The sequence below is a fragment of the Littorina saxatilis genome, linkage group LG9 (assembly GCF_037325665.1).
Source record: "Littorina saxatilis isolate snail1 linkage group LG9, US_GU_Lsax_2.0, whole genome shotgun sequence".
NCBI classification, from domain to species: domain Eukaryota; kingdom Metazoa; phylum Mollusca; class Gastropoda; order Littorinimorpha; family Littorinidae; genus Littorina; species Littorina saxatilis.
In genome coordinates this window covers 40,883,587-40,910,481 of record NC_090253.1, presented here as the reverse complement: position 1 = coordinate 40,910,481, position 26,895 = coordinate 40,883,587, and the positions used below count along the sequence as shown (strand labels likewise).

At 40.6% G+C, this 26,895-nt stretch overlaps 1 protein-coding gene and 1 long non-coding RNA gene across 6 annotated transcripts; both read left to right on the top strand.

The window, feature by feature from the left end:
- The first annotated feature begins 168 nt into the window (after positions 1–168).
- Positions 169–25,158, top strand: LOC138976096 (glycosyltransferase 1 domain-containing protein 1-like). Of its 5 annotated transcripts, XR_011458871.1 has the most exons (13): positions 169–677; positions 3,298–3,403; positions 5,505–5,653; positions 12,539–12,644; positions 13,058–13,109; positions 14,420–14,459; positions 15,998–16,147; positions 16,685–16,734; positions 17,152–17,198; positions 18,215–18,335; positions 19,891–19,989; positions 21,815–23,689; positions 24,116–25,158. XR_011458871.1 is itself a non-coding variant. In XM_070348917.1 (12 exons), exons 1-12 carry the CDS (start codon positions 662–664, stop codon positions 22,004–22,006), a joined length of 1,128 nt encoding a protein of 375 aa, XP_070205018.1. In that variant the 5' UTR covers positions 169–661; the 3' UTR covers positions 22,007–25,158. The 5 variants fall into 5 exon arrangements, 4 of the variants coding, with proteins under 4 accessions (XP_070205018.1, XP_070205021.1, XP_070205019.1 ...); XM_070348917.1 differs by having other exon boundaries at positions 21,815–25,158; XM_070348918.1 differs by lacking the exon at positions 169–677 and adding an exon at positions 880–1,042 and having other exon boundaries at positions 21,815–25,158.
- LOC138976099 (uncharacterized) lies at positions 6,696–11,698 on the top strand. The gene is made up of 2 exons (XR_011458872.1): positions 6,696–7,983; positions 8,737–11,698. It is a non-coding gene; the product is annotated as an uncharacterized lncRNA (long non-coding RNA).
- Positions 25,159–26,895: the final 1,737 nt, after the last annotated feature.

Genomic DNA, 26,895 nt, shown 5'->3' with positions numbered 1-26,895 from the left:
AATTAAGGAGTTTATGAAATCGCTGGAAAGGGAGCAGGATGTTTTCATAGTTGTTATCTCTTTTCCTGCATTGATTTCATATTTCGAACGAATACATTGTTATTTCTATCAGGGTTGTCTGATCTTTGTTACACGAAGATAAGAGTTCTCTCGCATGCATCATCTCTCTTCCTGTTTCGATTTGTGAAGCTTGAGGAAGATTCATCCCAACGTCAACATGGAAATTTCTACTTTCTGAGAATACAAGGGCATTAACTTTGGTATGTGCATTTGCTGGCATGCTAGGTGCCACAGGATAGTCTGAATAATGTCTCACTGCTGACCGAAAATTGGTGTAAGCCTACAAATTAATCAGTACACTAGTTACAGCAGAGACATAGTGATAGTCTCGACTCTGATTACAGTGCGAGTTTTTCTCTTTACATTCACTGATACTTGATGGCTTTTCAGTCATTGGAAGTACCTCAAGATGCCGCATGAACTGGACAAGCAAGACTTCGTGGAATCCTAGCAATGGCTAACATACGCTTGACATTGTTTTTCTTCTCATTCGACCAAAGCGCTTCACTGATTTCCAATGGTGTAAGGGGAACAACTCCTGCAAAACTGTTTTAACGCCAGAGGCAGAGGCAGCGGGGTGAAAAGCCGTACGTGTTTCGTTATGGCTCAGCAAAGGGGTAAGTACTGTGTTACTTCTCATCAACGACACAGTGACCGACTTCTTAGTTCTGATACTCCTGTCGGTTTTTAGTCCGGGTGTTATGAGAATATTTGAACAATTCCGTGGCGGATGTAAGAATTATGAGAATGTTTGCATAGGCTTGCAAACCCGGATTCATTCTGGTCTTTTGTGAGGGAAGGGACCTAGATATCTAATATAGGTCTATGGTGAGGGGAACCAGCGTGTGTTCGTAAGTGTGTACACACTAAAACAGTGCCTGCACTTGAAATGGTTACTGACCGAGCTGGGATAAGAGGTTTAACCTGGGTTGAGGCTTGTGGATAAAAAGAGTGTACCAGCCCCACATGCATGCACTTTACAGTAAGTTTTGTGGTGTGTGTGGAAGCTTGTGTTTTCCAGTTCAGTGTATTTTGTGAAGTGGTCTTTGTTAACCTAGGGGTCTGTGGACTTTACTTTTGTGAAGTTGACTGGTAATGTAAAACATATACTTGTTCTGTTATTCATATTTTTTTTCTTTGAAGTTTGACATGAGTTAAAGAACTGACTTTTTTCTGCAATTTTTATTTCTTTGTCAATTAAAATTCACTAGTAAAAGAACTATCATTTTTCATTTTACATGCCATCTCTCTCTTTCTCGTATTATCATTAGATAATTTAAACCCTCCCATGGGCGAGGGCTGGAGGCCTGTTTGCTTAGTTAAATTCCATTACCCTCGAGCGTTAATAAAGAATTTGTCTTGTCTTGTCTTGTCTCTCCCTCTCTCTCTCTGTCATTGTCTCTCTCTGTCATATTGTACGCACACACGCGCGGGGGCAAAAACACACACACACATACGCATGCACACACGCACTTACACACTCACAGTCACACTGTGAAAAACCAAATTGTTTTACCTGTAAATAAAATGTGAAATGTAGAAGTTGACTGTCCTTTCTTTCAACTCTGTCACCTGGTAAAAACAATTTAATGATCGGGTTTTGTGAGTCAGAAGCAGAATTGGAGAACTGGTCCAATTGTGCAAATCAGATATAGTTAAAAAATAGAAATAAAAAAAGAACTGACTGAGCAGTATTGATATATCATAAGGATAATTGTTATGGTAATAACATACACAGCGATGATAAACTAGGTTGGTGTCACAGCTGTTGATGATGAAATGACAGGTAAAAGTGTCTAAATTGTATTCCTGTGTGGTTGTTTTAGGTGGTAAAATTCAATCTGCTCTACGTGTATTCATGCAGAAAGCTTTTAAATGCACAGGACAACAAAGTCAGCCTGGCATACTACTTGTCATACTGACTCAAATAAATTGCTGTTTTACCCAGACCTCATTTTCTGTGGGAGTGCCACACTCAAAATAAAATGAGCACATCTTGATTGCACAACCATCTGCACATTTTGACCGCCCGGAAAAAAATACAACTTTTTTTCTATAAAATTAATATTCTTTTCCGTACAGCAATTCCAGTCCTGTGTAAAATGAGCCCTTTTTATCGGCCCCTTATGGTGGTTTTTTTCTTTCTTTTTTTGACCTCAGTTGCATGCAGGATGCCATATTTTTTGCCGTATTTTATTTTTTTATTTTTTTTCCTTCCTTGGTCTTTTTCTGTATAACATAATCAACTTTATATTATACAAAACATAAACTTCTGTCTAAATGTTTAACTCTAATTCCAATAAAATACGTAAGTCTAACTTCTTCCCATACTTAAATTTTCATGGTCATTTTTGTTATCAAAATACTATAATTTATAAAAAATAAATTTGATCGTTTTTTTAAATTTTCATTCCAAAAACCAAATAATATATCTGTTTCATTCAAAGTTATATTATAATAAATTTGCTTATAAATAAAGTCTTTACATAGTTTCCAAACGTTCCTCACCTCTTGACAATGAAAAAAGAAGTGCTCAAGTATTACATCCAGTTCATTACAAACTTCACAATTATTAGTTTGACACATACATAAACCCATCTTGTTTAGTAAAATTGGCCCCTTATGGTTGTTTGTTAATAGACAGCTTTAACTGTAACTTTTCTTGTATGATGTGGAATTATAAATCTCAGATAAGAGGCAGCTAGGAAAGAAAATCCTGGTTATGTTGATCTGACCGACTTATTTTTATTCTACCAACCATATGATTTATTTTTCAGCTGTCCAAAATACAAACACTGGATCACTCGTGCCCTCACCACCCCTCAACAGAACTTTAGTCAGAAGGGTTGTGCAAAAATAAAGGCTTGGTCCGGGGAACTATATATACACTGATTTCCTGTTTTTAGGCCTAATTTGTGAGGCCAGCAAGCAACAATTAGGGTGACATTTAGGCTTTAGATGCTAAAGTTTTAGCCCATGAGTGAAAAACTAAAGGGGGGGAGTTAACGTCCTCTCAGAAAATATTTCTATTTGGGACAAGAATTGGTGATACGCTAAGGGCCCATGAGTGATATATTTTTTTCCTTTTTAGAGTATTAAGGTCGAGTCTCTTGTGGTGGTAGCTTTTATCCTTTTTGAGTGGTAGGGGTCAAACACGGCTAGAGTGCTATATTTTATCTTTCAGATAGAGCGAATGTAGGGCTGTTTTTTTAATATTGTTTTCTTTATTTGTTTCAGTTTTAAAGGCCTTAGAGCCACTAGCGCTTGGAATGCCTCGCACACTCTTTTTGCTCTCTTCGTGCAAGGTAAAGGGAGGCAACTACAGCACAATCGCACGAATCAGGTCAGTTTGGGTGAACCTGTTAGCTAAACCCTCTATTAATGGGACACCTGCAATGTAGGGACACTTTCAGCTAGTCCCAAGGGTGTCCTTTCATCACAGGTACCACTGTGTTGCTTTGATATGATAAGTACCCTTGCCCCCCGCGGGTTAGGGGGAAGAATTTACCGATGCTCCCCAGCATGTTGTAAGAGGCGACTAACGGATTCTGTTTCTCCTTTTACCCTTGTTCAGTGTTTCTTGTAGAGAATATATATAGTCAATGTTTGTAAAGATTTTAGTCAAGCAGTTAATACATGTAAGAAATGTTAAGTCCTTTGTACTGGAAACTTGCATTCTCCCAGTAAGGTCATATATTGTACTACGTTGCAAGCCCCTGGAGCAAATTTTTGATTAGTGCTTTTGTGAACAAGAAACAATTGACAAGTGGCTCTATCCCATCTCCCCCCTTTCCCCGTCGCGATATAACCTTCGTGGTTGAAAACGACGTTAAACACCAAACAAAGAAAGAAAGAAATAAGTACCCTTGTTGATACAAACTTTGACCTATTTTTTCTCTTGAAGATCGTAACTAAGGATACCTTGATTCATGTTGAACGATAAATACATTTTCACTGGATCATCATGTTCCAGGTCTGTTTTTAGGCGTTGTAATGTTTTTTTAATTTGTTTATAAATTATGAGAATTTTGGAATCGGAAAGGACAGGAGACTCCAGCCTGGGTTTATCCTTGTGTTACGTACTAATCTCACCTGGTGTCGCCTCATGACACGCCTGTATGCTGCATGATGTTTGACAGATCAGAGACAAGTGATGCTAGCTTGAGGTGTTGGACCAGTTAACCATGCAGGTGTTGTTATCTTTGTGATGCAGGTCACACCTGGTGAAGCATGGACACACCTGCATACCGTGGAACCCCCATTTTAAGACCTGAAAAAGTCTGAGAAAATCAGGTCTTAAAAAAGAGGGGGTCTTAATATGGGGGTATATTTACAGACGTTCTGAACAGAAAGTCTGAAAACAAGGTCTTAAAAGGGAGGGAGTCTGAAATTGGGGGGTCTTAAAAGGGGGGATCCCCTGTTCTATGGGATGTTACTTGCACCGTTGGAAGAGATAATCAGGGACATGAACCAGGTGTATACAGACAGGTGTTGATTATATATATATTTGATGCAGATCTCACCTGGTGAAGCGTGCATGGTCACACCTTCATACTGCACGGGATGTTAATTGCACCGCTGGAAGAGATAATCAGGGACATTAACCAGGTGTATACAGACAGGTGTTGATATAGTTTGGGATGCGGATCTCACCTGGTGAAGCGTGCATGGCCACACCTTCATACTGTGGATGTTAATTACACCACTGGAAGAGATAATCAGGGACATTAACCAGGTGTATACAGACAGGTGTTGATATATATCTTTTTGATGCAGATCTCACCTGGTGAAGCGTGCATGGACACACCTTCATACTGCACGGGATGTTAATTGCACCGCTGGAAGAGATAATCAGGGACATTAACCAGGTGTATACAGACAGGAGTTGTTATAGTTTGGGATGCGGATCTCACCTGGTGAAGCGTGCATGGCAACACCTTCATACTGTGGGATGTTAATTACACCACTGGAAGAGATAATCAGGGACATGAACCAGGTGTATACAGACAGGTGTTGATTATATATATTTTTGATGTGGATCTCACCTGGTGAAGCGTGCATGGACACACCTTCATACTGCACAGGATGTTTAAATTGCACCGCTGGAAGAGATAATCAGGGACATGAACCAGGTGTATACAGACAGGTGTTGATATAGTTTGGGATGCGGATCTCACCTGGTGAAGCGTGCATGGCAACACCTTCATACTGTGGGATGTTAATTACACCACTGGAAGAGATAATCAGGGACATTAACCAGGTGTATACAGACAGCTGTTGATTATATATTTTTGATGCGGATCTCACCTGGTGAAGCGTGCATGGCCTGTTACACCTGCATGCTGTGGGATGTTAACCAGCTGGAAGAAATAATCAGTGACACTTAAATTAACCAGGTGTCGGACAGGTGATGTTAACCAGACTTTGTTATCTTTGTGTTTCAGATCTCACCTAGTAAAACATGGCCACACCTGCATGCTGTGGGATGTTGCCCAGCTGGAAGAGACAGGTGACATCAACCAGGTGTTGGAAGAGCATCAGGTAGACCTCCTCATCGGCATCCATGCTTTTCGCACCGGCAAACTCATGAAAGGTCAGTGCGCATGCAGTCCAGTGTCATTTTCATGTGTCAAAATCTAAAAGGCCAAGAAAAAAAATTCAATGTTTCTGATTGAACGATTCAAAAATCAATGCCTGACCCTATTTTTGTCAATTAAAATTCAATTAAAATTTACAAAAAGAAATCAATGTTTCTGATTGAATGATAAGTGAACAGCTCAGATCATGGGTCAATAAAGTGTTACACAGATAGTCAAAATTAAAGTACAAGATATTGCACTGGAAGTGGAACTACACTGTTGCTTAGTGTCTGTATGAAGCTACAAGGTGAAAATAGAAAAAGAAAAACACGATTCTTGACTTTGATGGGCTTTTTCTGCTCGTAAGCACACATTCTTCTACTCATCACAGCATGCCCCATTATTGAGTTTAAAACACCAATTAAATTTGTTTTGAATAAAACTCACAATTTTACAATACGAATTTAGAGACCTGAATCAATTAGGTATATCCTACTTAGTTTGACTTTTGCAAAACTAAGTAATTACACATTTAATTGAATCAGTCAGACAGACGGAGACATAGAGAGACAGACAGAGGGCAAACAGAAATCTGAGAAAGAAACCCCTTTAAAAATGTTACCATGTTTGAAATGAAACATCGCAAGGTGAAGCCATAATTCATCACCTTTCAGTATGACGTCATGAGCGTGTTCCACACTTGAAATGACGTGTTTTTATCATGTTGTCAGCTGCACGGAGCTTGGAAGTATAATTTCCATTCAACGATCCGAGTTTGTTAAGTTTTACCCTATTTTCAACGTCAAACACCATGAAACTATATATATTTGGAATCAGAAAATGGTAAGGAATAGATAGAAGTTGTTTTTAAGTGTCTTTTTTCATAAATAAAGATAGTGGTTATTTATCGGTTTTCTTCATTTTTAAGCATAATTATCAATACAAAACAACAAAACTATATAGTTTTAGATACAGGACGCAATAGGGAATACACCAATATAAATGTTTTGTTTCAAATATTAGTTTTTAAAAATTTGAAAAAATTACATATTTCGAACAAACATTTCAATAACAAAACTTTAAGTGACCAAACTGAAATGCAATCCCATAATCCGGCCTAGATCTGAGATTGTGTGATAAGAAATTCGATCAAATTGATGAAAAACTGTAACTGTGAAAGTGCTGCCTCGACCTTTTGGCAAACGGTAAAATATGACGTCATCAAACTGTCCTATCAATAAACGGAAAAACTTTCTATGAGAAAATCCAGTCAAAAATATCCATATCAAATTTCATAAAGATCCACTCCGTAGTTTTTGAGATATGATCTGCAGTGTGAAAAAACGCCCATAACGCCCAAAACGCAAACTCATTTGTCATGATTTGGTCGTGTTCTGCTGATACTATAATGTTTTTCTTTCCTAAAACACACTATAATAGTAGCCTTTCCCAATGTCTATGCTAAAACTGACTTGTCTGTGTTGTCAATGATTTTGCTACAGTGTGAGAACACAATCTCACGCCCATAACGCTGTGACACGAAAACTCATTTGGTCGTGTTCTGCCGATACTGTAATGTTTTTCTTTCTTAAAGCACACTATAATAGTAGCCCTTCCCAAATGCAATGCTAAAAATGACTGGTCTGTGTTGTCAATGATTTTCTGCGAGAATGCGATCTATCTGTTTGTCGCAAAGACCGTGTGACACGAAAGTTATGAGCGGAAGACAAATCTGCTGAGTGCAATTACGTTTCAGAAGATAGTTGGTTAAAACAGTTTATCACTCAGACACGCAAAGGAACACTATAACTTTATTATTCAGGCCATATTTGCTTTCCTTTGTCATGTATGAAAGTACTGGCCTTGGTTGAAGAAAGTGACCTGTCGCTGTGCAACAAATTTGTCGCCATTTTCCGCCGTGTTTTGTAAATAAAGACATTTAAGCCTCAATCTTAAATGTTGTTATGTCGGGCGAACGACGTACTCCTGTATGCTGAATTGGTTTTATTCCTATTCAGCAGGCTACTGTGTCAGCATTTTGGGTTATTCTCAAACAGCTTGGTCGGGAGACAAAACACCCTGGATGATAGACCAGCACCGGGGCGCAATTTCTAGCTCCAGTTTTCTTCAATTTTCTAGCTATACTAGTCACCTTGGTTTTGCTCGACCTACAACAGTAGCATAGCAGTTTCAATTTAAAAGCAATTCACTTTTTACATCGATTCGACGAGGAGAACGAAGTTTTGGTAGTGTCTGACGAGTCACATCGGAGTCGAGGGTAAGACAAAGGAAAACCGCGGAACCGGCGTCCACGACACCGTGACCTACTTTTTGCTGGGGTGTGGTGAGTGTTCACGGTAGGTAGGCAATACTTTTGACTGACACTTCTTCATGGGGAATCCAATCTCTAGGATACCACAACTTTCTCAGCAGTCGCCTTGTAGCTCGTGTATTTTGTAGCAAAATTCGGTCAGCATATTGAAAAGGGGTGATACATGCCGGGAGCTGATCGTCTTACGCACACTGTCGAAGTGACCGAGCAGCAGCCACTCATAATAGTCGCAGAAAAGGGGGGAAGTTGGTGCTAGTAAAGGCCGGGGGCATGTTGTAATTTGCCTGGTCACGTTTACAGGGATAGGAGATGGACACCGCAGTCAATTTTGGTACAGCACGACAATTTGGAAAACACGACGGTTTCGTTTTGCCATGTAAGGGTAAATTAAAGGAAGGGAGGTAACTACCGGATAACAGAGTACCCGTCATAGGGGGTCACAAGTTACCTCCCATGTAGTGCTGTACTGTTTTCAATGGGAACTAAGGAATTCGAGGACACAGTGATTACTAATAATGAAGGAAAAGCAATCACAATAAGTTTGAAAAGTTTAATATCAAACGCAGACATGTTTTTAATTGTCGAATTTAGGGGGGACAAGTTCTACTAAAAACTACTTGGGCAAGAACCTTAAATAATTAGGGGGGGGGGGGCTAAAGCTGTGGTCTCATCGGGCTGGACCTTGCCGCTACAGAAACGGCAGAAGGAAGAACAACACTGGGTTCTAACACGGTAATTCAACTAGTTATAGTCTGAGTGTTACAGATGTCTGGGAGAGGACGACCTCAACGCCGGGGGGGCTGGCAGGCGACCAGCCAGACTGAGGTCACGCAGCCCAGTGCAGCAGCAAACAGGGCCGAGTGGGCATGGGCAGCCAGGACCGAGCCAGCGAGACGGAGACCATGGGCAGCCGGGAGCGAGACTGTGGCCATGGGCGGCCGGGCCCGAGCCAGCGAGACTGGTGGGTTGATGGGCGAGAGACCAGACAGGATGCGACAACATCGTCGGATGCCCGCACTCCAGCGCCCACGAGCGGAACCGATCCAAGTACACGGGAATTACGTGAGAGGCTGAGATTTTTGGAAGACGCTTTCGAGAAAGGGGCGGAAGGACACAGGGGTCATAGAATGGACCACCTCTCTATAACAGTGGCACATGATGTCAGAAGAAAGATTGTGGAGGGGAAATCCATCGACCTGGCAATTCTCCTTGCCAAATCCTTTATGGACAGGCAAGAGGACAGGCAGACAGTGGCCTATGTCTTGGAGTTCCGTATTGGAGCTGCAACTACAGCTGTCATAAGCGGTAGGACAATGGAAGAGATAAAGATATTGGGAAGGTGGAAATCACAAGCCGTACGGGTATACATAAGGGTATAACTTAGGGAACCCAGTGACACAAGATGGCGGATTTTCACAGGTTTCGTAAATTGGGCAAGTTGTTAAAATCAATTCGCAACAATAACAAGTGTTCATCTGAAGGGGGGGGGGGGGGGGGGGGGGAGGTAAGTTAGGCGTATAATAGAATAACTTTTCATTTTAAGTTAATCTAGCAGTTGCTGTAACATAAGCAACGACAGCCGGTGCCTCGCCGCAGATGGTGTACACCTCAGCGAGTGGGGCAACACACTCTTTGTTGCGAACTTAGAGAGACAGCTCATAGGTATAATTAGGGCGGGCAGATGTGGGGTAAATTGCTAGCAATTTGTTGGCATAAGATAGACATGGCCACAGGCGAAAGTAATTCTGCTTGGAAGCACACACTATTCAGTAACTTTAACGATATCTGCAGGATCAGTAACTTTAACGATATCTGCAGGATCCTCCCAGGATTGAGCCCTTACAAAAGGCCATGTTGTTGTGGCCTGGTTCAGTGGAGGAGGGTCCTGTGGCTGCACCATTACCGACCTGTATCCATTGCTAGTCTTTCTCACCCTGTGAGAGCCAGGGGTTGGCGTGCTAAACAGAGTGATTTGGTTGGTGGACTCCACCAGATTACTTCTGCAAGTATAGTACGTAATGGGCAAAACAGAGCTGAGACGTCAGCCAGGGGCCTGCTGATTCGCTGGTACAGATGAGGGCAATTGGATACAGAGAAGCGGAGGGGGTGCATTTCTAAATTTTGTGTTTAAAAAAGTGGATAATTGCTGCCTGTGGTTATGTCTATCTCCCCACTCTGCGCCCGATTATGCCAAAAAGTATTAACCTGATTGAACAACAATATGTTTGTTTTGAACTTATGTAATTGTGGCTGAGGAATAGTGACTCAGAACAGCTAAATGTTTGATTGTGCATGGATAGGTCAGGGGTTTTTTTTGCTTAAAGAGGAATGTACAGCAGCAAGTTTGTTGCTCGTGGAATTTTGAACCCCAGTCAGGGGAGTTTGTGGACGTGTGGATACACATGTGTATATACCAGCTCAATAAATGTTGGAAATGTTACTACCAGGGTGAAGTTTTAGATGGTGCGGTATGAGGATGGAAGTGGTGTACGTGTGTATATGTGTAAATATGCGAGAGTGGTGTCGCGACATAAAGACATTTAAGCCTCAATCTTAAATGTTGTTATGTCGGGCGAACGACGTACTCCTGTATGCTGAATTGGTTTTATTCCTATTCAGCAGGCTACTGTGTCAGCATTTTGGGTTATTCTCAAACAGCTTGGTCGGGAGACAAAACACCCTGGATGATAGACCAGCACCGAAATTGGGGCGCAATTTCTAGCTCCAGTTTTCTTCAATTTTCTAGCTATACTAGTCACCTTGGTTTTGCTCGACCTACAACAGTAGCATAGCAGTTTCAATTTAAAACCACCCACCCACCCTTCTATAAGTTAAGGATAATTTTAATTTTATTTTAGTCAATTAAGTAAAAGGGGTTGAATCTCATTACAACGTGTGTTGGTTTTGTTGTTGTTTTTGTTTGTTGTTTTTGTGAATTTTTAATCATTTTATAGCTTGTGTTTTTGCATTACTGTTGTGTTACGGTGCTTTGTGGGGGCATAAGATAGACATGGCCACAGGCGAAAGTAATTCTGCTTGGAAGCACACACTATTCAGTAACTTTAACGATATCTGCAGGATCAGTAACTTTAACGATATCTGCAGGATCCTCCCAGGATTGAGCCCTTACAAAAGGCCATGTTGTTGTGGCCTGGTTCAGTGGAGGAGGGTCCTGTGGCTGCACCATTACCGACCTGTATCCATTGCTAGTCTTTCTCACCCTGTGAGAGCCAGGGGTTGGCGTGCTAAACAGAGTGATTTGGTTGGTGGACTCCACCAGATTACTTCTGCAAGTATAGTACGTAATGGGCAAAACAGAGCTGAGACGTCAGCCAGGGGCCTGCTGATTCGCTGGTACAGATGAGGGCAATTGGATACAGAGAAGCGGAGGGGGTGCATTTCTAAATTTTGTGTTTAAAAAAGTGGATAATTGCTGCCTGTGGTTATGTCTATCTCCCCACTCTGCGCCCGATTATGCCAAAAAGTATTAACCTGATTGAACAACAATATGTTTGTTTTGAACTTATGTAATTGTGGCTGAGGAATAGTGACTCAGAACAGCTAAATGTTTGATTGTGCATGGATAGGTCAGGGTTTGTTTTTGCTTAAAGAGGAATGTACAGCAGCAAGTTTGTTGCTCGTGGAATTTTGAACCCCAGTCAGGGGAGTTTGTGGACGTGTGGATACACATGTGTATATACCAGCTCAATAAATGTTGGAAATGTTACTACCAGGGTGAAGTTTTAGATGGTGCGGTATGAGGATGGAAGTGGTGTACGTGTGTATATGTGTAAATATGCGAGAGTGGTGTCGCGACATAAAACGTGTTTACTACCCACACATACAAAACGATGCTGTTGGTTCTTTTTATTTTCTTATTGTTTATTTCATGCTTAGCAGTTTAGTATGCTTTGTTTTCTTCTCAATTCAATGGATGGCTATAGAATAAGCCTTGAAATGTGAAGGTGTTAACATTACCCGTCATCTGAGCCGTTCACATAAACAAAATTCAATACCTGACCCTTTTTTTTCATCCTCCCAACCGTAGAAAAAAATGATGACACTTAAAAAAAACGCACAAAAACATAAATTAAAAATGACAAAACATGATTTTGCAGACTTTACAATTAAAGTCACTTTTCTTTGACATCAAAGCATGATTTCCTGCCCCCCAAAAGCAACATGTTCCTGTGTAAATAAACCAACAAACTTCAATACAAAATTAAAAAATTAAATTTAAAAACATTTTTGACCTACCAACCCTAATTTGGGGGGGCCTTGTCATGGGATACAAACGTTTGTGTGTGTACCTTAAGCCTGTTCTTAATTGCGCGAAGTCGACTAAGCGAAGCTGGCCGCATGAATTCTCAAGCACTGAGTATTCGGTAAAAAGACAATTCTTTTGTGAAGTCGACTTCGGGCTCAATTAAGGATCACCTGTCATGAGAGGTCACCTGCAATGTAGGGACACTGGCACCCCAAGGGTGAGTCCTTTCATTGCATGTACGTGACAAAGTCCTTACAGGCTGCTGTCAGATTGCTGTTTGTCTTTGAATAATCAATACAGATAGCAAAGTCCCTTACATCTTGATTCTGGGAGGCACAGATGTCAACGAGTTCTGTAAAAATGAAGACAAAATGACCGTCATGACCTCAGCGGTGAATCGTGCAGGGTGAGATATATGTAGCAGACAGTGTGTGTGCGTGTGTCTGTGTGTTTGTGTGTATCGATCGCTGTGTGTTCGTGTCTCTGTGAGATTGTGTGTGCATGAATGAAGATCTATGTGTGTCTGTCTCTCTGTCTGTGTTTGTCTGTCTCTCTGTCTGTGTTTGTCTGTTTCTCTGTCTGTGTTTGTCTGTTTCTCTGTGTTTTCAACATTCTTTTGTCTTTCTTGACTTTAACCTTTTCACAACTTGCTTATAGGTGTATAGTGCTGCATACAAAGTCTAACCTCATAATTATAACAACCTGTCTCTGGTTTAAAAAAAAAATTATTCTATATTAAAGTCCTCCTCTTTTGCCCCTTTCTCTCAATTTCCATTTTTGGTTGATTTTAATTTTGTAAGTTAATTTGTTTGTGTGCAGTTGTGTGATATCATTCTGTGATTCTCTACAGAAGAAAGCCTCAGCTTTGTGGGTACGTTAAAGTCTTTTGAGAGAGAGAGAGAGAGAGAGAGAGAGAGAGAGAGAGAGAGAGAGAAAGAGAGAGAGAGAGATGGGCGGTTCTGGTGAGGTTATGCCCCCTCTTTCTTTCGGCTGGTAACTGGCGCCACCTCGCAGCAAGATCCAGACCTGTTTACCCTTACGATTTTGGCGTAATTTATTACGATTTTCTGCAAAAAATACGCCATTCCGCTATCCGTGTTAAGACTACGATTTTCATAAATAAAAAAATTAATTGTTTTTTTCAATGGCAAAATGGGGTGAAAAAGCACAGGACTGACCAGAGATCATGTCTGTCTGATGAGACGCTGGAGAGCCTTATTCTAGTGGTGAAGTCTCGCCCTCACTCATTCGGCAAGCGCAAGTACAGTAGAGAAGCGCTTGACACACTGAAAAAGGCCTACTACGAGCAAAAGAAAAAGAATCGGTGATGCATGTGCTTTTGATGTGATCTTCTTTGAAATTATGATGACTACAAAAACTGACTGATGTGTTTTGTTCGTGAATGATGGATATATGTGCATGATTGCGTTTCGCAGACACAGTTGTCATGTGCGTTGTAATTGGCGACGAATGCTGGATGATTACTATTTTTGTGCCAGGATTACTATTTTTGGGGCTGAGCATTACTCCAAAACACTCATAGGGGTAAACAGGTCTGAAGATCACATGTGAAAGGACAAAAAACTTGCATTGGTCCCAAATAGCATATCGGTTTGGTAACAGTTCGTGTGTATAAAGTAAGGGGGGTGTGGGGAGAGAAAGAGTTATAAATTGATGAGGAAGAACGAGAGGAAGGGTGGGGTGAATCACAAGACAGAGAGAGAGAGACTCAGAGAGAGTCTGTATTGCAGAGCATGTATATACATGTATATGAAAATTTGTCTGTGTTTGTATGTATAAATATGTTGGACATCTCTGTGTGTGTGTGTGTGTGTGTGTGTTTATGTGTGTGTTTATGTGTGTGTGTGTGCGCATGCATGTGTGTGTCTGTCTGTCTGTCTATATGTGTGCGTGTGTGTGTGTGTGTGTGTGTGTGTGTGTGTGTGTGTGTGTGCGTGTGTGTGTGTGTGTGTGTGTTTATACACGTTACAGCCATCACCGACTTGTAGAGTATCATATTTAGCAACTCTGTGAGACATGCAAGTTCTAATAGAGATTAAACCTGCTTTGATTGTTGTGATAACTCGGTAGCAACATTGATTGGTCTGTTTCTAAGTTTATTGCCAAATAGTTTTTATCCTAAATCTTTGATTTCATGAATGATGTTTATGTGTATTTCAGCCCAATCTGCCTCCAAGCCAAATGACTGTGATAACCCAAGGTATTTGATTTTTGTTGTACTCTCCTTCTGTCATAAGTGTTACTATGTATTTGTACTTATTGCTGTGCATGTCAGTATCGTATATGGATAAAAGAGGCTGAATACCTTTAAATGCATAAAGGTATGTTTCAAAGAATTGACATCAGGGCACAAAACCAGGAGACAGAACATTTTTGTTTGTTTGTTTGCTTAACGCCCAGCCGACCACGAAGGGCCATATCAGGGCGGTGCTGCTTGGACATTTAACGTGCGCCACACACAAGACAGAAGTCGCAGCACAGGCTTCATGTCTCACCCAGTCACATTATTCTGACACCGGACCAACCAGTCCTAGCACTAACCCCATAATGCCAGACGCCAGGTGGAGCAGCCACTAGATTGCCAATTTTAAAGTCTTAGGTATGACCCGGCCGGGGTTCTAACCCACGACCTCCCGATCACGGAGCGGACGCCTTACCACTAGGCCAACCGTGCCGGTCAGGAGACAGAAAAGCAGACATTAATTGAAACCCCTAGGAATGGGGGAGGGGGGGGGGTGGAGAGAAGAAAAACAGAAGGCGGAGTTAAGAGTCGCTTAGCGTTTACAGATTGAGAGACAGACAGGCAGACAGACAGACATGGAGGCAGAGAGAGCATACTGTCCCATTTCTCAGTGAGTGTCCAATGGCAATGTAAGGAGTAAAAACTCAGCCTAATTCATAGTCAGTTTTTCTAAAGAAGAAAATCAGCCACAGTTAATTGTAGGCTGCAGTTAGATTCATGCATTTTAGGCAGATATTGCAATTCTCAAGTGTGACAAAAAATCTATCACATCATCAACCTCTAGCTATCACAACATGCAGGTAGATGAAGGAATTGTTCAGTGGCCCAGCGCTGACTGCCCGTAGAACTGTAACTTGCGCTGAAAAGTGTAACATCTGGTGCAGTAATATTAAGAAAAAAGGTGAGCTGCGCATTATAAATGACATCAATCAAGATCAACTGTTTATTATGCGAGTAACTTTCCAAATTGTGTAGTGTGTGCTTATATGTTCTTGTCCTTCATTTACATTTCAGTGGCAAAATTGAATATACTGTTTTATGTGTGTGTGTGTGGGGGGGGGGGGGGACTTCTGTTCATAATTGTCAGTTGTGTGCATACATGTACATCCTGACATGGAAACAGGTGCAGGTGATCAATTTACAGATCAGGAGGGGTTTTGATGGTTTTGTTTGTGTTACACATTTTTGTAAAATTGTATTTGTTTTGTGTGTGTGTTGCGTGGGTGTGTGTGTAAGTGTGTCTTAAAATATGTGTGCAGTTATTACATTTGAACTTTCTTATGTGTGGTAATTGCATATAAATTCCCATCATTGAATTCAAATGTGTGCCTCATGTGTGTATGTCAATGTTTTGTCCTTGTTTGCAGAATGTGTGCTTTAATGTGTGAATTTCTTTCATTATTATTTTATTTCCTAAACTCAAAACCATGCTATCTCAAAAGATCTCTCATACTCGAGAAGTATAAATCAATACCATATATGTATTTTTTCTACAGCTGTGATAACCAAGCCTAGCGTGTTCAGCCTACACAGACATCTACAAGATAACAATGGAATATGTGACAGTGAAGACAGGCATATCTTTTTACTTGTGGGGGCGGTCAGAGCAGTGAAAAATCCAATTTACCTCATGGAGACGTTTACAGGTAGGCGATACTCTGATAATCTTTAAGGCGTATGCACAACAGGTGTCTTTATGTTATATTAATATATAATGTAACTGCAAGCGGGCTGGCTGATGCTTTTGTGGTGAATGTACACACACGTTTAGGTAATTGATACGTCATAATATGCATGTGCTCAATAGGACACGCTTACAAAACTTTCTAAGTCATAATTAAGCTTACACAGACACACAGGTGACACACACACACATTTGCTCTCTCTCTTTTTCTTTCTCTCATATCTAATCTTGTATACTTAAGCAAACACCTTTGCGAATCAAGAGGTAACCTAAATTTCTCTCTCTCTTTTGATCTCTCTCCCCCTCTCCCCCCACCCCCTCCCCCTCCACAAACACACCTCTGAGGTACATAGAAAACAGATAACTGCATAAGGACTGTGTGTGTAACATTTTAGGACACTATTGCTGCATATTTTGCCTTCAAGCTTTTTTTAATTTTTTTTTTATCCCACTGGGATTTCATTGTCGCATATATGCGGTGTTCTTTGTCTGTTTGCAGAACTTCACAGAGTGAACCAGAAAATTCTTTATGTGATCATTGGACCTGTGGTGAGTTTCTGCTTTGAGTATATCTATGCCTTTTGTGTTCTTCATTGATTATCATCTGTGATGTGAATCAGTGCTGTGCAAGATTACTCTTCACACAGTTAGCCCATTGTCTGTAGTGTCGGGGTGTGTGTGGGTGTTTTTGTTGTGTTTTTTGTGTGTGCAAGTTTGATGCAACAGTGTAATTGTCTGTGTCAGTGTGTGTGTGTATCTGTGTGTTACTGCTGTGCATTTTTGATTTGCTAGTGACTGTGTGTGTTTGGAGGAAAGGGGGGTGGAGGAGGGGAATTTTAATGATTAGACTGTATTTTCATGATTAAACTCCCTTAAAGGCTAATGATGATTTGATGAAAAATGGTATGCTATATTTTTTTCTTCATTTAACGAAAATAATACAGAACATGGCATGTATGTCCACAGTCGGATGAACGGTACTACAACGAAGAATTCCAGCCTGCTCTACAGAGGTGAAGGATTTTGCACATCCTATAGGTGTGTGTGGGTGTGTGTGTGTGCAGTGTGTGTGCAGTGTGTGTGTGTGGGGGGGTTGGGGGTCACTGTGTGTGGGTCACTGTGTGTGTGTGAGTATCACTGTGTGTGTGTGAGAGTATATGTGTGTGTGTGAATGCATGCGTGCATGCATGTGTACATTTGCTGTGGATTCATTTTTTGTACACAGAAAGTTCTGCAGACAGTTCTCTTTTCTCTGACTAATTGTCATGAGGCATGGTTTGTTTGCTCTTTCAAGCCATAATGCAGCGGGGGAGGGGGGGGGGGGTGTAGGAGTCCCTGAGCAATATTTTTGCATACTGATATTTGCACTTGGGACCATACTTTTGTGAAAAAGTTGTTTTCATTGCCCAAGATGCACTAATCACAGAACAGCAGCTTAGTATTTAATATGTCTGATATTTTGACGGGCGCAGTGGCCTAGTGGATAAGATGCCACCTCCCGTGCGGAAGGTCGCGGGTTCGAATCCTGGCCGCGCCTTGTGGGTAAAGGTTGGAGATTTTTCCGATCTCTCAGGTCAACTTATGTGCAGACCTGCTATAGTGCCTTATCCCCCTTCGTGTGTACATGCAAGCACAAGACTAAGTGCGCGCAAAAAAGATCCTGTAATCCATGTCAGAGTTTGGTGGGTTATAGAAAATGACCAGCATGCTTCCCCTGAAAGAGGTTTATGGCTGCCTGAATGGCGGGGTAAAAACGGTCATACATGTACACATAAAAGATCGTGGGAGTTTCAACCCGTGAACAAAGAAGAAGAAGATATCATTGTCTGATGGAGAAATGTATGCATTTGAATGCACATTGGTGACAGAATGATAAAAAAAAACACCTGCGTCTGCGAGTTTCCAAATGCATCAGATATGAAAATCATGGTAATTATAAGTGTGCTTTTTTTTGCCATGAAACATTATTTTATTTATGCAGTGAAGGAACTTAAACATTAACCTATTCTGTTGTGCGCTTTGTTTTCAGGAGTGAAGGAGTGGTTTATATACCTGGGCTACTCTTTGAAGATACCCACAAGGCCATGCATCAGTGTTTTGCTCTTGTCAACTCTTCAGAGAGTGAGGGAATGTCTCTCGCTATTCTTGAGGTATATATACTTGCCAATCCACTGCTTTGCTTTTACCATGTACATTGATGTGTTAACCATCACCGGATCGTACACGACCCACGCCATCCGAATAGGGATAACACCGTCTCTTTGCAGAGTACCCAAGTCATCCGAACAGAGATAACACTGTAAAATGCCTTCTTTAATTCCATATGGGTCGTCCATGACCCACAACATCCGGACTGTATAGTTCAAATGGCATCAGTGTTTATATTTGTTTACAAAGATAATTCAATACCAATCCCAAACCAATAGTTTTAGAGATACAGACACATCCACGACCTAGGAAGCACGGTGAAGGTTAACATGGGTGTTTGGCGGCAAAAGACGTCCTGATGAAAATATGGTACCGTACTTTCCGGGTCATAAGGCGCGACTTTTTTCCTCGAGTTCGACCCCTGCGTCTTGTATAACGAAGCGCCTAATCCGTGTATGAAATACGAAAAAAATCAAAGAGACCGCCTGAGTACCAGTCAAACAACTTGTGATAATGCATGTTTCAGCTACTAGGTACTGCCCTGGCCAAGTTTCCTCGAGCTCTCAAGCCACCCAGCTAAAAAGAAGGGGGTGCGCCTTATGCGCTGTAGCGCCTTGTCACCCGGAAAGTACTGTACTTGCTCTCAGTATTATCACCCACAACACTAGCGTGGCATTTTGCAAGTTAAAAAAGGTCAATATGGGAAAGAAAATGGTTGACCGGTCATTTCTTATGGTTGCCCATGCATTATAGTTTTTCTTTTCTGCTTAGAAATGAAGTTAAGTTGATTTTGTGTTCAGTGATTTAGTTTTTCTGTTACTGAGTGGCTACTTTTTGTGGGACAGCCCTGAAAGTGGCATGTATTTTACTCGCCATGGCGAATAGAAACATGTAACTGGCGAGTAGAAATGTTCATCTACTCGCCAAATGCGAGTAAATTTGCTGAAACAAACGGCTAGTTTGGTGTATAGTGCACCATTTTTTTAACTTTCAGGGCTGTGGGAGCTATTTGTTCTCTTATCTTATTAGTGACGCCATTTGACAAAACTCCTAGCTTGATCACAATATTCATCTGTAACATTGTATGCTTCAAACCCAAATGTGTCAAACAACTTACAAGATATTATAGTTTCTGACAGAACAACAATTGTCCCATTGCTGGGAAATTCGGGTCGCTTTCTTTCTTTATTTGGTGTTTAACGTCGTTTTCAACCACGAAGGTTATATCGCGACGGATTCGGGTCGCTGCCTCCCAGTGGAAAGCTAGCAGCAAGAGAGTCGTGCTACCCAGGTGTGTGCCTGTTTAGTTGTAATCAGCCACCGGCACTTATGGCAGAATGACCGAGGTCTTTTACGTGCCACAGTGGTGACACGGGGGTGGAACATGGATACCGTCTCTAAATCTGCAAATAAAGTTGACACGTGTCCATCCAGGATATAATTATGTTGTATTGACTTTAAATTTGTTTTCCTGTATTGACTTAAACTTTTTCCTGTCGAATGTTGAGATTATAAATGAAATTGAAAAACTGAATTTCACATACTTCTGTGTTGCAGGCAATGCAGCTGAACACCCCAGTATTGGCACGTAATATTCCAGGGAACAGTGCCGTTATACAGGACGGACAAAATGGATTGCTCTTCTCTACACCTCAGGTAACTGGGCCCCTCCCATCTCTTTATGTCTGTCAGTAAAACTAGATTCTCTAATATAATGTGTCCCGGATAACAACGCCTAAAATATTTAGGGTTGCTAGGTCGTTTTTTCCTTTATTAGCCTAATTTTGGCCTGAAATAGTGCCAGCTGCAGTGTCCCCTGGATGTCGGTGAAGAGTAACTTTCTTTGTAAAGTCTGAAAAATCAAGTTCTATCTTTTTTTCTTTTTTTTATTCATTTTTTTTTTTTTTTTAATTAAGGGTTCAAAAAGTTTTGGGGTCAGGAGAAAAAAAGAGTCGGTCGAGGAATCGGAAACATTGAATTTTTTCTTTCTTGGCATTGCCTACGTTAAAATATTCCTGCAGCCAGCTAATCACCACTCATTATGAACCTAAACAGCTGAAATGTTCTCATACGATATCCTCACAACATGCAGTTCCATTGTTTCACTTTTCCTTGTCCAAGACAGAGCAACTGATTTGGAATAAAGAAAATGAAGAAATGACGTAACAGTTTGTGCACTTGAGAAACCGGAATCAGCAACACATTTTCAGTTGGTTCTTCATAGTTTTGGCTGTGTCATTTTCCAGTGAGCTGCATTAATGGCAGCAATTGGCATACTCATAGGATGGGTTTGATCTTGCTGGACTTATATATCTTATGACGCTACAACTGATAATTTTGGAACATTGACATTGTGGTTTAGAATAGACCGTATCCGGAAATAACTCTGTTGTGTTTGCGTGGGTTGTGAAAGAGTGAATATACTCTTGCTTGTAGCGAGGCAAACTTTCCCTACGTGCTTCTTGTCCATGTGTTTGAGATATACCCCTCACTAGTGCAGGGCCTAGCATTGTAAGCCGTTCGGCGTACTTTACGCCGAAATAACATCTCCAGTACGCGGAACTCGACTTGGTGTACGCCGAAATGCAAAAACCTGTTATTCCCAAACAGTACACCCAAACAGTCCCCGCTTTCGTTTTGTGCGCCGTTCGGTTCAATTCTCAATCGGTTTGACAATTTGCTTGAGCACGTACTTCCTCTGGCATCGCGCGAGCATGCTTTGTGCCGGTGTTTTGTGGCTCTAGACTTGAAATAATGTCTCGAAGCGACATTGTTGAACGTGGTCAGCCATTCAGTGACAAAGAATCCAGGTATTCCTGGAAGTGGAAATGGCTGGATTTCGTTCCGAAGGCGGAAGGCAAGTCAGAAGAAGTAAAAACAATCTTCAAAATCCCCGCCTTTGTAAGCTGAACTCACTTTTTCCAATGCTAGGCCCTGCTAGTGACTAGCCTAAAAAGTCATTTGGTAAAGTTTGCCTCATTAAAAGCAAGAGTATTTACTCTTTCACAACCCATGCAAACCCAAGAGATTTATTTCCGAATATCATCTATTTCTAGGAATGCGTTACAACTGATAATTTTGGAACATTAACAAGAAATTCCTAGGAGGTAGGAAAAACACCCCCGTCAAAGGGAAATAACCTTCTCAGTTGGTGGCAGTGACTGAGTGAGAATGGTTATTTCCCTTTGACCATGAAGATGTCCCTGTATAAGTCCTTGTATAATTTTAATCCACCAATAACTCCCTAACCGTGTGTTTGACTGGTCCCAATTTTTGTAAGGACCGTCTCAGGAATGTATAGAACCTGTTCACCAAGTTTGGTGACGATCGGTCCGTTCATTCTTGAGATCTATATGCGAACACAAACACACAAACAAACACCCAAACAAACACCCAAACAAACACATCGAGCGAAACCTATACACACCCCTATACCGGGGGTGTAATGACATTAATTGACATTGCGGCTTACAATTTCCAGGAATGCGGTAAAAAAGCATTGCGGCTTCTGTCAGACGACACCTACAGAGCTCAGCTGGTTTTCAGCGCAGGAGAGTACGTCGCTGTTCACCACAGCTTGAAACAGGAAGAGGCGGCCTATGTCAACATCGTGCAGCAAATCTGCAAGGATGATAAGGATGACGGTCCAATTTGTGTCAATGGACACAGATGATAGTGTGTATTATTTTAGCAACTGATAAATAAAAGAATGAGTTGATATACAATTTATTTATTTGTTTATTTGCTTGCTTATTTATTTATCTATATTTTGTTGTTTATGTTTTTGTTTGTTCTTTTTAAAATTTTATTTCATTTTTTGGCTCACGTAAGTGTAGCCTATGCGATGGTAAACTCTGTCTGTCTGTGCGTGTGTGTGTGTGTGTGTGTGTGATAGAAACTTTAACATTTGAAGACGTCACATTATGGCGTAAGAGGGTTAGACGTCACGCGAAGGAATTACTGAAAGTCTCGGTCATTGTTATTTTGAGCGGGCCGAGACTAGTTGGCAGTCGTGTCCCTGTAAGTAGGCTACACATGCAGACAGACAGATCTAGATCTAGTGTCTCGCTTTCTTGCACAGTGTCACCTATGCTTACTGTGTGTGTGTGTGTGTGACGGAGTGATTGAGTTTGTGTTACTGTTTGTCGATTTCTTACGTGAGCCTTGAAGGCTTCGCCTCTTGTTTACAGTTGCCATGGGGCACACACTCTGTCAAAAAGAGCCTAGTTAATGAGTGATATCTGTAATTCAATTTGTTGTTTATGTTGGTATCAGCATTTACTCAATTGTATTTATTATATGTTGGTATTTACATTTTTATGTTGATGTCACTTTTAACTTGCATAAGGAAAAGTTTTGATGTTGGGTACATGTGCTAATATTTCACTTTAAATGACTTTTATAAAGCTGGGAAGATAAATCTTGAGATTGCCATAGTGCACACTGATTTTTATACATGTACAGGCTTCCTTTACAATTTCATGATCCTGTGTGCGTTACAATTTTGCTATAACTCTCTTTCCTTTTACATTTAGTCAAGTTTTGACTAAATGTTTTAACATAGAGGGGGAATCGAGACGAGGGTCGTGGTGTCTGTGTGTGTGTGTGTGTGTGTGTGTGTGTAGAGCGATTCAGAGTAAACTACTGGACCGATCTTTATGAAATTTTACATGAGACTTCCTGGGTATGATATCCCCAGACGTTTTTTTTCATTTTTTCGATAAATGTCTTTGATGATGTCATATCCGGCATTTTGTAAAAGTTGAGGCGGCACTGTCACACCCTCATTTTTCAATCAAATTGATTGAAATTTTGGCCAAGCAATCTTTGACGAAGGCCGGACTTTGGTATTGCATTTCAGCTTGGAGGCTTAAAAATTAGTTGATGACTTTGGTCATTAAAAATCTGAAAATTGTAATTAAAATAAAAATTTTATAAAACGATCCAAAATTACGTTTATCGTATTCTTTATCATTTTCTGATTCCAAAAACATATGAATATATTATATTTGGATTAAAAACAAGCTCTGAAAATTAAAAAAATTAAAATTATGATTAAAATTAAATTTCCGAAATCGATTTAAAAACAATTTCATCTTATTCCTTGTCCGTTCCTGATTTCCAAAACATATAGATATGATATGTTTGGATTTAAAACACGTTCAGAGAGTTAAAAAGAATAGAGATATAGAAAAGCGTGCTATCCTCCTCAGCGCTACCGCGCTTTTCTGGATTGTCCTGTTGGAACCACTGTGTTGTCATTCGTATTTCATTGTCCCTTCTCTTAGTTTTTCCATATCTCGGTACTGATGTTTCAATGTCTTTTTGGGTACTTTTTTTTAGACACCCTATATAGGTATCACCCCCCGCGGGTTAGGGGGAGTCCCATATTGGTTGGGACGAGAAAGAATTTACCCGATGCTACCCAGCATGTCGTAAGAGGCGACTAACGGTTCTGTTTCTCCTTTTACCCTTGTTAAGTGTTTCTTGTATAGAATATAGTCAATGTTTGTAAAGATTTTAGTCAAGCAGTATGTAAGAAATGTTAAGTCCTTTGTACTGGAAACTTGCATTTTCCCAGTAAGGTCATATATTGTACTACGTTGCAAGCCCCTGGAGCAATTTTTTGATTAGTGCTTTTGTGAACAAGAAACAATTAACAAGTGGCTCTATCTCATCTCCCCCCTTTCCCCTATCCCATCTCCCCCCTTTCCCCGTCGCGATATAACCTTGAATGGTTGAAAACGACATTAAACACCAAATAAAGAAAGAAAGTATATAGGTATCTTCAACCAATCGTCTGCTGAAAAGAACTATTACGTTGTAGTCCTTATTGTTTCTACTGAGGGGATTTCCTTCAAATACAATTTTATGAACAGACTGATGTGCTTAGACTGACTGTAAGTTTAGTGATGCTGTGCTTAGACTGACTGTAAGTTTAGTGAACAATATCTGCTCACTTTCAACAGTTAGATGTATTTTTGTGTGTAAAGTCCTTACCTCAATTACTGGGTCAAATGACAGGTACTGTAGTGCAAATAGATTGCACAGGCACTTATTAACTGCATGATTAGTGCTTTTGTGAACAAGAAACAATTGACAAGTGGCTCTATCCCCTCTCCTCCCTTTCCCCGTCGCGATATAACCTTCGTGGTTGAAAACGACGTTAAACACTAAAGAAAGAAAGAAAGACTAACTGCATGGAAAGAAATCTGATATGCATTTATGACGGATGACGCAGTAGCTAGTGCCCCTTTCACACCAGCTGCTGCTCTGCAGAGTTGTCTACCGGCCGTGAGCACCGAGCTATTTAAAGCTCTGTTTCATAGCTTGTTTAGAGGGGACACCTTTGGATTTGTTGAGGGCTGTTTGCAATTGGGTCTGACTGCCGTTGTCTCCTGGTTTGTTCTTGCAAACGTTCAGCAAAAGCAATTTGTCTAGGGCTGTTTAGCCCGACCTCACTCCTGCTTGAATGGTTTTGCCTGTAAATGTGAGTCGCGTGTTGTGTACACTTGGTTACACGTTTAGAAGAGGATGGTAGGTGTACAATTGGAAGAGAATGCAAGAAAGTGACAGGCAGTTCTTCATTTTTGACATTTTTTACAGTGCCAACATTTGATTCTTTGAGTGTGTCTGTGTCCGTAAACCAAGACCAAATGCCCTCACCTCAGGACACACTTTTTTTCATTTAATTTGTTATGAATGTTTATGCATGTTTAGTACTTTTGTCATCTCTTTTATGTGAATGAACCTTTTTTTGATACTCTTTATTGAAGAGGATTTTGGGGGGAATAAATCTTCATTAGTTAAGAAGACCTGAGCTATTATTGCTTCTATTGTTCGTGTGTGTGTGTGTGTGTGTGTGTGTGTGTGTGTGTCTGTACCTGCTTGTCTGCCAGTAAAGAGCATGCATGCGAACGTGTGTGTGTGTGTGATAGTGGCGATTATATATCCAACTTTCAACATCCGTGTGATTTATAAGCAACTCGGCTAAAGAACAAATGTATGCCCAGGAGCGTATGTTGCTATTAAAGACCAAAAAAAAAAGAATTGTAGGTTATTGGAACGTTAAACTTCTGACAAAACAAACGTTACATTTACAGTACGTCGACCCAGTGGTCTTTTAAAGTACGTAGACAGAGAGACAAACACTTATGGTACAAATTATGAACTTATCTCAAAATGGTCGATGAATCTCGCATGCAATATGCCGGTGAGGTAATGATCAATCATGACAAGAAATAGTTTTAGCCCGAACTCACTCCTGGGAACGACAGAAGAAACAAGTCGCGTAAGGCGAAATTACTACATTTAGTCAAGCTGTGGAACTCACAGAATGAAACTGAACGCACTGCATTTTTTTCACAATGACCGTAGTCCGCTTGTGCATAACGGAGTGAAACTGACGAGCCTGTTAGTTCAGCGCGGTAGTGGTTTCGCTGTGCTGCATAGCACGCTTTTCTGTACCTCTCTTCGTTTTAACTTTCTGAGCGTGTTTTTAATCCAAACATATCATATCTATATGTTTTTGGAATCAGGAACCGACAAGGAATAAGATGAACGTGTTTTTAAATCGATTTCGGAAATTTAATTTTGATCATAATTTTTTATATGTTTAATTTTTAGAGCTTGTTTTTAATCCAAATATAACATATTTATATGTTTTTGGAATCAGGAAATGATGTAGAATAAGATGAACGTAAAGTTGGATCGTTATATATAAAAAATAAAATTATTACAATTTTCAGATTTTTAATTAATGACCAAAGTCATTAATTAATTTTTAAGCCACCAAGCTGAAATGCAATACCGAAGTCCGGCCTTCGTCGAAGATTGCTTTACAAAAATATCAATCAATTTGATTGAAAAATGCGGGTGTGACAGTGCCGCCTCAACTTTTACAAAAAGCCGGATATGACGTCATCAAAAGTATTTATCGAAAAAAAGAAAAAATATGTGCGGGGATATCATTCCCAGGAACTCTCATGTAAAATTTCATAAAGATCGGTCCAGTAGTTTGGTCTGAATCGCTCTACACACACACACGCAAAGACAGACACACACACACACACACACACACACATACACCACGACCCTCGTCTCGATTCCCCCCTCTATGTTAAAACATTTAGTCAAAACTTGACTAAATGTAAAAAGACATTCCTGTTGTGACGACATCTCTCAAATTTTATGTTCCGTCAAATTAAACGACAGAAATAAACAGACATTCCTGTTGTGACGACATCTCTCAGTTTTTATATTTAGTCAAATTAAACGAAAGAAGAAACAAGTCGCGTAAGGCGAAAATACAACATTTAGTCAAGCTGTCGAACTCACAGAATGAAACTGAACGCAATGCAATTTTTCAGCAAGACCGTATACTCGTAGCATCGTCAGTCCACCGCTCGTGGCAAAGGCAGTGAAATTGACAAGAAGAGCGGGGTAGTAGTTGCGCTGAGAAAGACAGCACGCTTTTCTGTACCTCTCTTCGTTTTAACTTTCTGAGCGTGTTTTTAATCCAAACATATCATATCTATATGTTTTTGGAATCAGGAACCGACA